The sequence below is a fragment of the Salvia splendens genome, chromosome 4 (genome assembly GCF_004379255.2).
Source record: "Salvia splendens isolate huo1 chromosome 4, SspV2, whole genome shotgun sequence".
Classification (NCBI taxonomy): domain Eukaryota; kingdom Viridiplantae; phylum Streptophyta; class Magnoliopsida; order Lamiales; family Lamiaceae; genus Salvia; species Salvia splendens.
In genome coordinates, this window is record NC_056035.1 from 6,519,563 (window position 1) to 6,536,259 (window position 16,697).

Below are 16,697 nucleotides of genomic sequence, written 5' to 3' on the forward strand. Positions count from 1 at the left end.
TGATACAGGAAGTGAAGTGGCTGGTGATAATCTTGGTGAAACTGAGGCCATAACTGATGACTTGAGAGGATGTCAGATGGCTAGAGATAGAGTTAGGAGACAAAATGTGAAGCCTACTGCCAGATATAGTGATGGCAGAAAAATTTTCAAGAAAAGGGGTGGAGTTCCAGTGGCCTACCTACTCCTATATGCTAATGATATGCTTGTTGCTGGAGCATGCAAGCAGGAGATTCAATTGGTGAAAGATGATCTGAGGTCAGTTTTTGAAGTGAAGGATTTGGGATGTGCCAAGAGGATTCTAGGGATGAATATAATCAGGAACAGAGCAATGAAAGAACTCTGGCTAAATCAAACTGACCACATCTCTAGATTGCTTAAGAGGTTCAGGATGCAGCAGTGCAAGCCAACTTCCACACCATTGGCTCAGCGCTTCAAGCTCATGGTGGAGCAGAAGCAAAAAGGTGAGGCAGAAAGGCAGGAGATGAGGCTGATTCCCTGTGCCAATATTATATGCAGTATAATGTATGGAATGATTGGGACAAGGCCGGACATAGCTCAAGCTGTGAGTGTCACAAGCCGTTTCATGGCTGATCATGGCAGTGAACATTGGACAGCTCTAAAATGGGACCTGAGGTACTTTAAGGGAGCTGGAAAGTATGGCATTCTGTACAAGGGAGATGGTGGTTATGAAGGTGATGCTGTAAGGGAGAGTTTCTGGTTAAAGGGAATAGCAAGTGATTTTGGTGTTGTGCAAATGGCTGTTGAGATTGGCATGGCGACAAGTATACAATCAAATGTAGATTAATTTCTCTCTTTAAGATTTACACAAAGCCTGAATACAGTCGATAAGATATGTGTACTACAAATAAGTATGTATGCACCCAAAGGTTTGAAATAAAGTCGAAGGATTGTCAAAAAAAAGAAAGAAACTTTTCCTGGAAGTAGTGATAAGGCAAAGAGTTCAAAATCATCCAACTCCAATTGCCACCATATCTTATCTTAGCTTTTTCATCATGAGTCTAGAGGCCATGGGGGAAATTGCTTATTTGACCATCCTCCAAAACATCTTTGTCTTTGGCCTTGTAGTTTATTCTTACCCTCATGACCAGGGATTTCTGAAAGTGAAACCATACTCTTATGAAATGCAGATAAGCAGATTACTCACAAAACTACTCTTGCATCTTTTCATTTACTAACCCTATTGACTGACATTGGAATGATTTTCTATTTTAAGATAGAAGGGTAGTACGTACCATTGCTCAATACATAATTCTGAACAATATATATACACATACATGTGTAACATTATAGTATGCAATATTAATTTTAATAATATGCAACTGGTAAATAATGCGAGTGGATATGGATTATCTGACCTTGCCATGCTGGCTGTTTGAAACTTTTAGCTTCTGCGTGATTGATCCATTACCACTTGCTGGAAGCGTACTGCCACTAGCTGGTTCCAAGTGCAATTGAAGAAACTGTACATTGGATTCACAAAACGATATGAGGATAGATGCGATAACCACCAAGGATAAAAATATTAAGAGCACGATTCTGCAAGCCAACACTACAAAATAACTGAGGCAGTGTGCAAAAGGCTTAGCAATAAGAGCTATCACCACAAATAACAGAAAAGGAAGATGATTGACTTAGAAACCAGCATATGACAAATACGAAGTAACAAAACAGTAATCCTCCAGCTTGTACAATGACAAGAAAGGATTACTTTGAGCAGAATAATCTCTTAGTACTTCCAGCACAGGAAAACAGATGCATAAAAAGTCAATTGCATGCTTAAAATACCTTTGGCACAGCAGCCTGGAATACGAAACTAGAGTAGATATCAGGAGACTTGTTCACAAATTGAGCCTCAATTGTTGTGGTCTGAGGATTTCCAGGCTCTTTCGAAAAGTTGAAAGTTACTTTTAACGAGCCGCTCTCAAATGCAACAACTGATGGATAGGATGGGCCACTTGTTTCTGCAACCATAGCTAGGGCATCAAAGTACTAGAAATGAAGTAATACAAACACAAGGGAACTTGACTGATGAAAAGGACATACCAGGAACAGAAGAGCTGGTTCCAAATCCATCTAACAAATCCATCATTGAAGAACTTGAAACAGCTGAAGAAGCGTGTGCTGAAGATGTAGAAAGGGTTGCAAAATTGTCTAGCAGACCCTCAGACCTTTTGTTATCTTGTTCAGATGATAACATATCAAGCATGGAAGAACTACTTTGTGCTGTAGGAGCTCCAACGGATAAAAGGTCTAGCAACGCATCTGTTCCATTCTTTGGGGCCTTATTATTAGTTCCTGAAACTGAAGACATGCAGATGTTAGTGACAGAGGAAAAAGAAACCAAAAACTAATTTAGAACAATTTTATTCTCTTTATTGAAATAAGGATAAGGGTTAAAAGTGTTTTGCCATCCCAATTAACTATGAGTGTTTTTACATTTTACCATCTTCCCCTGGATAACCGTCCAAACTTTATCCATAACTTGATGATTATCCAACATTCGACAGAAATTCATCTTGTCATGTTTCAGTTTTCGAAATATGGAATCTAAAATACAGATGATATATATAGAAGAAGAAATAGAAAATTAACGAAGGGGTATGTAATGGTGCCACCACTCTGTGTTTAACTTTTTATGGTTTTGGTAACTAGTGGTCGTAAAAAACTAAACTAGTAGGAACTTGATTGAAGAAAATCTATGGTTTAAATGGTAAATTTTTATGATTAAAGTTGAGATGGTAAAGTGCAGAGATTAGTATATTTGGGATCATAAAGTGTTTTCACCTGAGAGTAACTTAACAGTAAACTCTATGCAACAAGACTGTCCAAGATACTTGTACTACAACCTATGGATCTCATAATTCCTAAACCCTTGCAAGTGCTCAAGAGAAGAAAAGGCAGATCAATGTCAGTGCATGCATATTGAATGTCTTGGCATCATATAAAAACTTCAAAGATGACAATCTAAAAAAATCAGATATACAAATAAGAAAATTAACCTATGGAAGCTGGAGACAGATCAACACCAAGAAGATCATGAAGAAAATCTCCACCAGAAGAGCTTGGGGCTTGAACGTCATCAGAGCTAAGATCAAGTAAATCAACAAGAGGAGCTGAAGTGGGTTTAGCAACACCATTTGACATTTTCGGTTGAGTTCCTAATGAAGTTGAAACCACAGCTGGTACAGAACCAGCCCTCCTCCCACTATAAGTTGCCTCATCAAGCACCGGCATCCTTTCCACCAATGCAGATCTGGACCACACAGCATGATCTTAGAAGTTAAGATATTGAACATAGAAGCAAAGAAAATCAAGGTTGAAAGCCTGGATCTGTACCTAATTTTCCCATGCTTTCCTATAATAGAGTTGAATTCAATGGCTCTTTGTTGCAACTCAAGCACAAGGCTTCCCTTCTGATGAAGGACAATGTCATTTATCCTCCTGCAATAGATTACAAAATGATTCCTAGCTTCATGATGCTAAGTGATCATATAATTAAGATTAATAAACAGTAACTAGAAACAGGCAACCCTGGGATAATATGCAGGGAACCAATGCCAACATACTTTGCACAGGAAGGATATCGACTTGATAGCTTTAACAATGCGACTAAACACATTGCTTGAGTTGTGAGATCCGAAGTATGGCACTTAATTGCGGTTTCTACAAGATCCACAGCTTCAGCCTCAGTTACCTGTTCCAAGTTCCATTGATAGAAAAGTCAAGGAATTTAAAGATGGCAATTTTTTTTAAGAAAATCCTAAGAAGCATCAACTCACAGTTATGGGATCCTCGACATCAAGCATACCAGCATTACCCACCAGCATTTCCCCATATTCACCAATGCACCACACGGCAACTCGAACAAGTGTTTCCTGATGAAGAAACAGAAAAATAGGCATGACTGCTCAGACAAGACAATTTAACCAAATTTCAGAAGGAACCTACACCTCTGTAGCATGCCTACCTGTTCACTTGATTTTTGAACAGCCTTGTATAGAGCTCTAACTGTATATCCATGTAGGTTAGGAGCATTAGTAATAACGACAATAAGTGCATGCCAAACTTCATCCTTTACATAGTTTCCAGCCTGAACACTATCACAAAAATCAATTCTCTTCATTATGACAATAAATAAAGATAATTTAATTAGGCTCGGTTCTGTTTATAGGAATTTGATTGTAGAAAATATGAATGAGTATGGATAAACAATAATCCAATAGCATATCTAGCTTTTGCAAAAATACATACAAGCAACAGGATGAGCATGACAGCAACTCTTTTTCAGAAATTGAAAAGCACAAAATTCTGATAACAAATCAGGAGATATATACAATTCAGAGTCAAACTAGGAGATAAATTGGATTAACGAAAATCCAATAGCACATCTTGCTTTTGCAAAATACATACTAGCAGCAGTATGAACATGACGGAAACTTTTTTCAAAAATTGAAACGCACACAATTCTGATAACAAATCAGGAGATATATATACAGAGTCAAACCAGGGGTTCGTTAAGTTACTCCCTCCGTCCCAGAAAAGTATGAACATTTGGTTCGGCACGGGTTCTAATCTATTATTGGTAAAGTAAGAGAGAGATAAAGGGTAGTGTAGGTAGTGTTAGTGAGAGTGGGCTCCACATTATTAGTAGTGTAGTGTAATCGTATAAGTTGTACTCCCTCCGTCCCAACTAAGTTGAGTCATATTCATTTTTGGGACGTCCCAACTAAGTTGAGTCATTTCCTTTTTTGACAAAAAAACAAACATCTAATCACTCTTGCTTTACCCCATCACTTAATTTACTCTCCATGTCCAAAAGAAGTACCCAACTTAGTTGGGACGGATGCGGTATATAAAATGGTGTGTAGGGGTAATGTTTTGTTTAACTATTTCAAAAGTAGAAAGTTCATGCTTTTCAGGGACGGACTAATAAAGAAATAGTTTATGCTTTTCAGGGACGGAGGGAGTATTTTAATGTGAATCAAAAGCTTTCTTTGAAATACTTTGTTGAGGACAATAGCAGCACAAGTACTTGGCATTCTCAAACCACAGACATAAGCTTTAAGCATCCTACGTTTATATTGAACATTCTCTATACCAAGAAGAAAATAGCCTGCTTCTCGAGCTTAAATACATGAATATTTATTCATCAATCATCAAGAAAAACCTCTAAAGTCGAAATAATAGAAGTGCACAGAAATTCCACAAAGTATTTAAGACCAAGGCGTACCTCTGAAAGAACCTTCACCATCTGATCAATATACCCACAATTTTTCAGGGGAAAACCTGGAGTAACAAAAACAGACGATTAAGGATATGAACAAATGCAATAAACTGGAAAATATATCATATTCCACATCCAATAAAGCTATTTATATTGTTAAACAAAAATTGCAATCATGCATTCTTTCACTGTTTTAAGTGACGAGAAACAGAACGGTTATGGAAGTTCAGAGCATAAAATTGTGATAAAGTGAGCAAAACTGCAGATGAAAGGATAATGAAGAGATAAAACAATGTTTTAACATGAAAAGTACATTCCTGTAGTTGTAAGAATAGTTGCAGGAGCTCACTAGTAGAAGGGAAAATGGAAATAAAGAACTTTTAAATGTCCTGTTGTTAAAGTATTACTTGCACAAACCATGATCTTGTTCCTATACAAAGTGAAACGAATCACCGATGAAAATTTCTTATAGCTCAAAAGTGTGGCTTAAAACCCATCTCCAGTTGAACAAAAACAATTTGCAGCCTTTCAGATTTGTGAGTTTCTAAAGGGACAAACAAATATAGCCACAACACAGGTCAATTATAAATTATTAGCAAGAAAAGAAATCTTCTTTGTCACTTCAGATAACCAACTTACTTCTCCACAATTGAGCATATTTTGGCCGTCAGATCACCCTTGAATTCCGGGTCACTTACTTCCAGATAGTCAACAAGCTCCTTGGTCAAAGGCTTTGCATTGCTTTCATTTACCAGAAGATAAACAAGCTCCAGGGCTCTTTTACGGATTGAAGCATCTGGATCCTGACAATGAATCAGCTGGCGTTATAACTATCCTATATGTTATCCTAGAACATACAGTTTGAAGGTAGTTGGAGAAACAGGATGAAAGAAATTTAAGAAACTGAGAAACTAAATTGATGGGGTTAAATAGGAACATATTAAGCAGAACTTGTGGATTCCAGGGATATAAATAATAAAATCCATTCACGAAACAGGATTGAAAATTTGGATTGGGAATCTGGTATTCCAGGGAAATATATAACTAATTCACATAACAGCTTGTAAATTGGATTGGGAATCTAGGGTAATAGAATATATCATCAAGTTTTAAGATGGCACACAACTAAATACCCCCACTGGATTAATCTTATTTCACAAGTCAGGTTTCATGCATTACCAATTTACCATATGCATTACCAAGTAAAGGATAAAGATTTGGAACGGAAGAAACCAAAGTCAAGATTCAAATACTAAATGCATGGTTAATTCTCGGAGATAAACTGTATCATGTCTGAAACAGAAGAATTCAATTGAATATGTGAAAATTAAAAGGGAAACGTTGCAGTTAAAGAAACAAAATAAATTGTGGTCACATGATACCTTTACACATTCTAAAATTGTTGCACGATGCCTCTGTATGCTGCTGACTATCTAATGAAATAGCTTCATCAGCATGTTCAATGCTACGTATCTGGAGAATGACATTTGTTCAATTAGGTAAAAAAAGATCCAGATAAATTAGAGTACCATCAGATACATTCAACCAAATGGAGTGAAGAACGCCAAATTGAATAATACAGCAACCAATGCCCTTGCTTGCCACACAAAGATTCATCATTAAGAGTAGAAGATATATAAGCCTCAGAGAACAGGGTCATTGTACAAACTTCCCTTATGAATTCGAGAATATAAATATGATGCAAATATGATGCAAGCATGATTGATACATTAGTTCATGGTAGCAAAGTTATGCATCAAAATAGCCCTGAAAGGGACTTTTAGTAGAAGAGTCTACATAAAAAGGCTTGGAGATCATCATTGGATAACATTATTCTTTTAAGATTATTGAAGTTAGGGTAAAATATCATCATTCTGCTAGTGTTATATTGAAAGATATAGTTTGCAGTGCCCATTACTGAGTATGTCAAGCACTCCGTAAAACATTTAGCAGCATGTGAGCTTTGGTTCACAATTCAGTATAGATAAGCTGAAAAAAGTATATCACGACAAACATGATGTTATGTAAGACCAAACCGTACAGCTTTCTTGACTTTCTTGTGGTCCCATGACTTGTTCATAGAAACTTACCTAATATTGTTGTCACGGCTGGACAAAACCTTCCCAGAATATTGACAGCAAGCACGCGTAATCCACCATTATCTTCAATATTCATGATTGTAGCAACACATTCATAGAGTATGGCATTGCCTGCATTTTTATTTGTCTCAGTCTTTGTAGCCACCTAAAACATAAGGGAAACAAAATACAAACTCTCAGAAATAGGGTACCCGATTTTCCTTTGGAAGTGTTGAATATTGGAAGTTAAGCATCAAACATCATAATTAAGGCTTTTATGGAGGAATTAGTATATGCAGTTAAATGTGATCAATAATTTTCTCTTTGTAGCTTAGACCAATGCAGCTAACTTGCCTGGGCAAGGACATCATTCATAGTATCGCTAGCATCAGCATCTCCTTGGCCCAACACATGCAAAAGCCTGAGCAATCTAATATGAAGTAAAGGATCTGTGATCCCAGAAATATCATACTCAGGTGCATATGGACTGTTTGCAAGATCCCTAAGAAGTTTGACCACGCCATCTAGGCATTTCTGGAAAATGAAAGTATAAAACAAAGAGAACATTAGAATCTTTTTAAGTTGGGTCTTCATATGTTGGCTCCTTTTGCCTTTCTCCAGGAAGCACACACGACTGACACAAAACATACCTTTCTAAAATGTTCATGAGCCTCTGTACTGACTTTACACATATCTGTGCAAAGCTGGGCACCAGTTATTAAAACTCCATGGTGCTTTTCTTTAAGTAAGGCAGCAGCAGCATTTATAAAATTCTCAGCCAGGTCCGGCACTTTCTTGATTATCCTTATTGTGCATAGTGCTGCCTGTTTATGACACAAAAAATAAGGTCTACATAGGGAATGAAACATGTCAGGCCTCCCATGTTCTGAGTCTTCTGACAAAAATTACTGAAAATAGCCACTAAACAAGTAATATCAGTACAGTGCTTGATTTTTTTTAGCATTATATTCTGATAGGTGAAGACATCAAAACAATGGTATAGCATAACTGGATACTAGTGACAGACTCTATAGGTAGATCTCTAGACCCAAACTGTCTTTAAAAGAGAAATCAGGATGCTTACTTTCTTCCTGATGTTAGGATCTCTGAATTGAAGCAATCTTTCGACTTCTGGTGCAAGATCATGAGCCATTTCTGCAGAGCATATATTACCCAAAGCACAAAGAGCAAGTCCAACAATATATTGGTTTGTATGATTTAGATCTCTTTACATAAGTTAAGGCAAAATAAAGAACAAGGGCCAAGGAAACAGATGGACCATATGTAGTGATTTCATTTCCAGACAAAGCCATACAATATTTGTCTTATTTTACAATATGTAGATATGGTTGTGTATGTTGCTTCATCCTACATAGTAAGAACCGTAAGAAGGATACTGTTTTATGGAATTTGTAACAAGCATCAAAACTTCTTGTCTTTCATCAAGGAGCAACATTAGACCAAGATAGCCTATTCTTTTCTCTGGGAATCCTGGAGATGCAATTAATTTTAGACATTCCATTTGAACCAAAGGTTGGTAACCAAGGCATGTGGATGAACATGAGCTTCGCTCGCCAATTTGGCGATGCATATAATCTTGGTCATTTTCACTTATAGAAGCTCGAATAGAAGCACATTCTTTTCTAACAACAGCACGTTCCTCTGCAGCAGTTTTGCAAGCACGTATAGCCCGAATCATATCCCTAGCAGAAACATCAAACTTATTTCAGTACAATCTTATCTATATAATCAGCACAATGAAATGCAACTGTATGCATAGCCCCCAATTCAAGTTGGGTTTTTTGAGGTGGTGCTTATGTTAACGTTCCATATATATTGCATTGCAAATGAATGAAAATAGATAAATATAGCATAGTACATGCTTTGGATTATATATATAGATATATACTGCTTAGAGAGAGAGAGAGAAAGCAGAAAAAGCAAGCTGAACTTTAGGGCACGTTTGGTAGACTAACTATATTTCGCCTAGGTAGGATAATAACCACGATATGTAGCATGACTAGTTAGTTATCTTATTGACGTGTTTGATAGCTTAGTTAAAAAGTTCGCTTTATCATGAATCCATGTCTGTTATAGAAGATGAAAAACATGTTACTCCATATATCTTTTGTGGACAAAAATAACCTCCATATTAACCATTTGGTTTGGTTAATATGAAGGGCACTCATGGCAATTTCTCCTACTATCTAGATTCAATCCATGAGGCAAGTATTCTAACCCATCATTTTTCATGGTGAAACATAGGCATTTTGGTGGGTTGGATACATGACACGGGCACTCAAAAAACTAACTTACTTACCAAACGCATGGCAAACCCATAAAAGCTCGTTATCTTGCCGTAACATCAATGTTATCAAATAGCGGATATGGCGGCGCCATGGCGCTATGGCATGGCGTTTTGTGGTGGAAATGCTATAGCAACATGGCGCAGCCATAGCACCGCCATATCCGTCATTTGACAACATTGTGTACTGCATTTAGGAATGGGGCATTATGCAAGAAACATGAATGTTAGAGCTGTATTTTATGCTTTATTATTGTTTAAGAGTTTTAGATGTTATATTTTGTTATTTTCCAATTTTTGAATTATGTACAAATAATAAGTATTATTTATTTATTTAATTATTGACCGCCATATCCGCCATATCCATGTGGTGGTTTTTAGGCGAACCGCCATAAGCCGCCATACGAGATTGATAACACTGCGTAACATAAGTAGTGTTGAGTTCTACCATAGGGAGATTCTGCATACAACAAAACAACTAACTTGCAGCAAACAAGAAGATACTTTTGCGTTTAACAGGAAACATGGAGGATTTCTATTAGGCGCAGGAACAAGATTACCAAAGATGACTAAGGCTATATAATTAGTTTAAATCACAAAATGAGGAGTAATTTAATTGTTCTACCAAGTACCAGAATGCAGGAGTATCTTCAGTTCGCAACATCTAGGTTCTATATTATCTCTACTAGCCTTATTTAAATGAATTAGCTACACATCATTTTTATCAATCAATTCATCAATGAACTCCTCATTCAACCCACAATTCATCAATGAACTCCTCATATAACCCAAAGGAAGACAGAAATCCAGCGTCCAATAATTTAAACGAACATCCACAGCAATAGGTCCAATACAATGTTGAAATAAACATATACCTACGCCCCAATGCGACATTATCGAAACACACAGCACAAATAGAACCAAAACAAACAAAGATGAAGCAGACCTATCGCAATGCGCGCATTTCCACACTTGATCCATCAAGGGTCGAGTGTGAAATACATACACTACAATTATGAACATGCATAAGTTACGACTAACCTCAGGCGAGTGCCGGAGGAGAGGGGTTCATGACGGGTCCGTTTGAAGCTCCGAGAAAGCTCAACCAAATCCAGCTGTGTGGAATTTCACACACTCTCAACGGCCTAACCGCCGCAGTATAACTCCTACGAGTATACGAGATCACAAAGAAACAGAGCGTTGATGCAGAGATCTGGAGAAGCTGGAATTCAATGATTGGATCTGGAAATCGGAAATGAAGATGCCAAAGTAGCTGCTAAATTCGAAGAAAGATGTGTTAAATATATTAAAATAATAGAGATGAACTTAGTTGAGAAATTTCTTTCCTTTTTTCCTTTTCCTTTTATTTGGGGGGTATTTGTAATGTTTACAAAAGATTTGGGGTGGTTTCGTAAAATTACTGTAAGATATAGATAGGGTAACATTGCCTTTTCACTTGTGCACATACAGTCATCTTTCTCTCTCCCCTTGCAAATCGATCATGGCGCATTCCAACTTTTCCCTCTGCTTCGTCGTTGTCTTCCTGCAATTTTGTGTGATTCTGGTCCAAGGTAAAAGAATCGAGAAAATATCAAAATTTTCGGTTAAAAATCGAGCCATTTGATCATATTACGGAATTTGGAAATTTAGTTAATTGTTATATTTACAGTGGCTGGTGGAAGTGAGGAAATCATTTATGAAGACGGCTACACAGTCACCACACTCATCAATGGTGACAAGTCTAACATCAAAGTCAATCCTCAGTCCATCCTGCATCAATCTCCGCCGTCGATCTCTTCATCATTCTCGACTCCGTTGCCAGCACTTTCTACACCGCATTGCTGCCTACAACCTCAACCTCCAATGGTTAAAAACTTTGATCTTTTATCTAGTACTAGTTACTCCAACCAAACTGTGTTTTTTACTGAATTAGGGTTAGGAACAGTGCTACACTACATTTACTGGGAATGAATGTATCTCAAACTAACAGAACACTGTCCCAAACTCAAATGGCTGTTTCATGACATGGAGGTGGTTTTGAAAGAATTGTACAACAATGACCTTTAGTGCAGGACTTTCATTTTTTTGTGTCTCTTTAGTGATTTTATTCTAATAAGTAGTACAACAAAAACAGTAAAATATTGTTTCACATTAATTTAAAGAATGAGGGAAATGGTTGTATGCTAAAATTTTGTATTTGGAGATGAGATAGTTTGGGTTGGAGACTTGGAGGTGGTTTTCAAGAAATGCATTTATCTTAGAAGGTGCCCCAAATTTGATGGTTTGATTTAATATGCTATTTCAAGAACGTGTTCTATATGTTTGTGTGTTATGGGTAGGTTCGAATCGGAGGACGTGGTGCGCGTATTTAGGGGGTCGTAAGTTAATACTTGAAGTCCATGATTCAAATTTTTAATTTACCTATCTTTTATTGGTGAATACTAATAATGGTGAATGGAATTTACGATATAATGAACTTTTCTTGGGATCTTTGTCTTGCAGAGACTGTGATGAAGAAGCTGGCAGGAAATGAAGTGTTTGGGTATGTGGATGGTGACTTGCTTCAGCAAAGTTCAATAAGCCAAAGAGTTTTGCCGTTGATCTCAGCGGGAATTTATATGTTGCTGACCATCGTAACTATGCATTCGGAAGATCACCAAATCAGGTGGATACATCAAGGACATGTTTAAGCAGACAATAGATTCTTTTGCCTGCTTACAAACATACATCATTGTTTCAGTGTCAAGGAGACCAATGAATACTGAATCAATTTAACTGGTTGAAGTAGGCTTGCCATATGCTCTTTTTAAAAACATTTAGTGAAGCACATTCACAAACTTTTACTGATTTAAGGGATACTTGTATGTGATGCATTTATGTTTTATACTGCAACTGACAGGTTTACTGATACACCTGTTGTTCCTTCTTATTCTCATACTACAAGAATCATTTGATTCTAAATAATCTTAACACTTCATATCTGGCCTCTAATGGAGAAACAATAATCATGTTCTTACTGTCGTGTTTGATTCCTATCTTATATTGTATTTCAGGTGTGACCACGATCGCTGGGGGTTATTCACAAAAGGCTGGCCATGCTGATGGACCTGCTCGTGATGCATCATTTTCTGATAATTTTGAGTTGGCCTTTATCGCTGAAATGTGTGCTTTGCTGATATCTGACCATGGCAACAGATTAGTTCGTCAAATAAGTTTGAGACCAGAAGATTGTAGCAGGCAGTCTGGCTCTGGTGAGAACTGCCGTTATTTTAGGTTCTTTGTTTAGTTTATTATTCCTCTCAGGAGTTTAACTTAGTACTCCCTACTGCTACACATATGAGGAGTGTTAAGTTCTTTCATGACATGACTGCATATATTGCACATTATCATGTCTGTCTTATGGTGCCATTGATTCTTTGCAGTTCTGGGAACCACCTCTGCCTGGCTTCTTGGTATGGGACTCTGCAGCGTGATCAGCCTTGCTGTTGGCCTTGTCATCCGCCCATATGTTATTCCATATGTATGACTGGCCGCTTATACATACAAGTGAGTTGCGTAATAAAACCATTATCTAAACTATACTTTGTAGACAGGAAGGCGTCAGACGTTATCAGCTCCCTTGGACATGGACACATTGCCAAATGAGTCTGGAGAGACAAGTACTGATGCTCTGCTCAGACTTGAGAAGCGCAGTTGTTAAATCTACAGTATATTTGCGCGGTCAACAGATCATTTGCTCACCCTCTCGCACTTATCCCTCATGTTTAGGTGTATGCCATTAGAGTCTCGTTCTAGTTCTGGAAAAAAAGTGTCTTTGTTGGACATGGATGAAGTATGTAGTAGTAGTAGCAGTAGCAGTAGTAGTAGTAATGCAGTCATCTCACAGCAGGTGGCAGATCAACTGAAAGATCTGCTCACTTTTGACAAAGGGCTTTTGATGGCACCCGTGAATACCGATGAAACGGCAGAGCCAGAAAGCAGCAAGCATGAGCGCCAAACGATTGATGGTATGATTAAGGCAAACCTAGCTAGTTTTGAAGGCGAAGCTCTTAAAGTCGACTCCTTTGACAGCCGGTTGGATTGGTGAGGCGAAGATGAAGTATATGTCATCCACGCTATGTGTCCTCTTTGTTGTCGTATTAAGTATTGTAAGTATGATATAACCAGACAATGCTTGTTTCTATAGCAGCAAATGCTTCAAATGCATTATGGCAGCTCTATGCTTATTTTGGTATCTTCCCTCTCCCTCTCTCTCTTAACATTCCAAGAATATGAATAAAACTGAGATAAATCTAAATTGTGATCTGGCTAACAGATCCCAATAATTTGGCCTTACTTGGTCACGTGAGAACGTGCTCGGACCCTCAAATTGTAGTGACAGTCCACTGATCTAAATTAAACTAATGAAACGTCCAACAGCATGAGATGTTTTTTAACTCAAAGACATTCTTGCAAAAATAATTTTATTAAGATGAATGTCTGTATCTGTCTAGTTTATTGTAGCTCACCACTCAGTATTATATTAATGTGAGTCGATATAAATTATTTAGCAACATTGGATCCGCTGACAAGTGACAACCCCAACTACTTCACTCTAAAAAACAGAGCTTAAATTAACTTGATCAACTGAGAAGTCGCTTTGCCTGCATAGTTCAATAATAAAATAGAGTAGTAGTATTTAGTTACTGAGGAAAATTTAATTAACTTCCACCCATTTCACAGGATCGGTGAAGTTCTGCAACAGAAATAGCCATTGTAAACTTTGCACTACCCTACTTCAATCAACAGATTCCACTCTTAAAGAAGGTGTACTAAAACTGTAATCTTGCATCTAGCTATATTCCAGATTCCACAAACCGAATCCCTTTGGCAAGTAGTCTTGATCAAATCAAAGAATAGTAGCTCTGTATGCATAAGTGATCAATCGTCATGATTGTAGCCAGGTCTAGACTGAATGTTGTGACCATCATAGTAAGAAACACCATAGTTTAGGGGCTTGATCACCACAGTTTCTCTCTTTTGTATTGCTCTTGTACTGCTCCAAAAAGTATCTCATTGGTTGTCTCAGGGCTTCGCTCGTAGTAGGTCTGAGCAGGTGATGCGTGATACTGATGAAGATGCTGTTGTTTCTTGGTTTGCTGCTGCTTCTGAAGATCGCCATCCCATCCAGAATAGAAGGCACGGCTCTGCCTAAGCTGCTGCATTTTCTCGGGCTTAGTCATGAAGGCATACGTCTTCTTAGGAGTAGGAGCTCTGGTTTCATGGAGGGAGGCTCGTCTTCATGTGGTATAACGTAGCTCTCCTGCACGGGCCAAGCATTTGAGTACTTGAACTGCTGTTGATACGGATATTGGGCCTGATACTGAGTGTTCGGTTTTTTCTTTTGAAGATGGGAAACACTGCTCCTAGAATATCAGCAGCAGATTCCCCCGTTTGTGCCACCAGCCTCGCCAAAGATCCCAGAAAGTTTTCTTCTTGCTTTTCCTGCTCATCTTCAGATGGAATCAGTGGTGGCCTCATCATAGATTTTAATGGCTTCTGAAAGTCACTTTGGGGAAAACTCTCATTCATGGCATCTTGATCCTTCAAGAGCAAATAACAACATAGTGTTTATCAAATATAGATTAGAAGCAGCAGATTCAAAACAAAGATCCATAATCACATTTTTCTTCTTCTACACATTGCAAACAATCCTCACCACAAGAACAATTATATACTAGTACTACTTTCGGAGATGAAGTGTGATGCAATAAGTGGATGACGACTCACATTTTCAGAAGACACAATCAAACCAACCCTGCGTTGAAGCAAAGCAAGCATGTAACCAAAGAAGCCAGCTGCTGCACAGCACAGCAATTCCTGAAAAAAAAAAAGAAAAAGAAAAGGAGTTATAGAGTTAGTACTATTTGTGAACTAACGTAACTAAGATAATCATATCATAAAATTTACTAGGGGGAAGCCACTCCCATACTGATAAGCACAATCATCAAAATTGAGTGAATCTCCTAATTGCCTTGTTTCCACGATCGATGGATGACAAGGAGGGAGCAGCTGCTTCCAAGATTATACACATCAAAATCATTTGAAAACTTTGCATCCTCACTTGGTCCATCCACATGTCCACCTCCACGAACCCGTTTGCCCCCAGCAATTGTTGTGACCCCTGAAAAAAATTGAACACGGCAGAATCAAGAATGAGTCATGTTCTATTAGTGATTCAAGTACATACGAAAGGACTTAATAACACATCGAATCGCCTGTAGTTGATTTCATATGTTAGATGCAATGAGTGGTTAAAGTATATCAAATCACCTGCATCACTTATCTCCGGATCGCCATGTTATCTGTGTCAGCAATGTAGATATTGCCTCTGTCATCAACAGTAAGCCCCTTCGGATGATTCATTCTTGCTTCCCTCAGTTCCCGTCCACATGTCCGTAGTATCCGTCTTCCGACCCTGAAACCAGCCTCGGCCTACTATCTAAATTCACCAAAAGTACATAAGTTAGTCATCATATAAACAAGGAAAAGCAGATACCTATAATCAAAACTGCTAAGTTGATGTTTATGAATTGATCAATAACAAACCAAAAACACTGTCAGTTTGTTTGTTCTCTTCCGAATCAAATAAACGGAACTCACCAATGACAAGGATGAGCCAATCTTGTAGAGATTACTGTTAGCGGAATCCAAAATGAGAAGGTGGCCATCTGGCAAGACCTCGACGGAGTAGGGCTCAATTCCGAGCTTGCTTCCGTCAAACACGGTTCCACATTGTATCGCCCTCGAACTTCATTATCGGACGCCCAGAAATGGCTGCAGATAACGTACCATCAGATATTTTTCAACACAGTGTTGGTGGAAGGGAAAGGAAAAGGAATGGAATCAAAATCCAATCGTCACCAGTTTTAGTAGTGGCCTTGAGCGACAGAGTCCATTCATCAGCATCGAGAATGCGTTTGAGAAAGCCCCCCATTAACAATCCCTGTACCCAAAAAAAATCAAAGAATTTCAGCACAGATCAATGAGAGAGAAAATTCTAAACCTCGCACGCAAGCACAAAGCGTGC

The 16,697-nt window shown here is 38.0% G+C and overlaps 2 protein-coding genes and 1 pseudogene across 3 annotated transcripts; 1 reads left to right on the top strand and 2 right to left on the bottom strand.

Moving 5' to 3' along the window:
- Positions 1-783: 783 nt before the first annotated feature.
- LOC121798199 lies at positions 784-10,685 on the bottom strand (annotated as a pseudogene).
- A 1,520-nt stretch (positions 10,686-12,205) lies between these two features.
- LOC121798201 lies at positions 12,206-13,603 on the top strand. 2 transcript variants are annotated; one of them, XM_042197079.1, is made up of 4 exons: positions 12,206-12,293; positions 12,682-12,879; positions 13,051-13,148; positions 13,218-13,603. In XM_042197079.1, the coding sequence occupies exons 2-4, from the start codon at positions 12,789-12,791 to the stop codon at positions 13,326-13,328; spliced, it is 300 nt and encodes a 99-aa protein (XP_042053013.1). In that variant the 5' UTR covers positions 12,206-12,293; positions 12,682-12,788; the 3' UTR covers positions 13,329-13,603. The 2 variants fall into 2 exon arrangements, with proteins under 2 accessions (XP_042053013.1, XP_042053012.1); XM_042197078.1 differs by having other exon boundaries at positions 13,222-13,603.
- A 1,025-nt stretch (positions 13,604-14,628) lies between these two features.
- Positions 14,629-15,946, bottom strand: LOC121800568. The gene is made up of 5 exons (XM_042200116.1): positions 15,941-15,946; positions 15,642-15,791; positions 15,398-15,487; positions 15,027-15,211; positions 14,629-14,881 (listed from the first exon to the last, which is right to left on the bottom strand). Exons 1-5 carry the CDS (start codon positions 15,944-15,946, stop codon positions 14,629-14,631), a joined length of 684 nt encoding a protein of 227 aa, XP_042056050.1.
- Between the last annotated feature and the right edge of the window lie 751 nt (positions 15,947-16,697).

Bases quoted from the DNA above. Each gene is read 5' to 3' on its own strand.
- LOC121798201 (XM_042197078.1), top strand. From the start codon at position 12,789: ATGTGTGCTTTGCTGATATCTGACCATGGCAACAGATTAGTTCGTCAA. The intron at 12,880-13,050 runs GTGAGAACTGCC...GATTCTTTGCAG, and splicing joins TAGCAGGCAGTCTGGCTCTG to TTCTGGGAACCACCTCTGCC. The intron at 13,149-13,221 runs GTATGACTGGCC...CTTTGTAGACAG, and splicing joins GCCCATATGTTATTCCATAT to GAAGGCGTCAGACGTTATCA.
- LOC121800568 (XM_042200116.1), bottom strand. The intron at 15,488-15,641 runs GCAATTAGGAGA...TTTTTTTTTCAG, and splicing joins CCATCGATCGTGGAAACAAG to GAATTGCTGTGCTGTGCAGC. The intron at 14,882-15,026 runs GTTTCCCATCTT...CCATGAAACCAG, and splicing joins GCTGATATTCTAGGAGCAGT to AGCTCCTACTCCTAAGAAGA.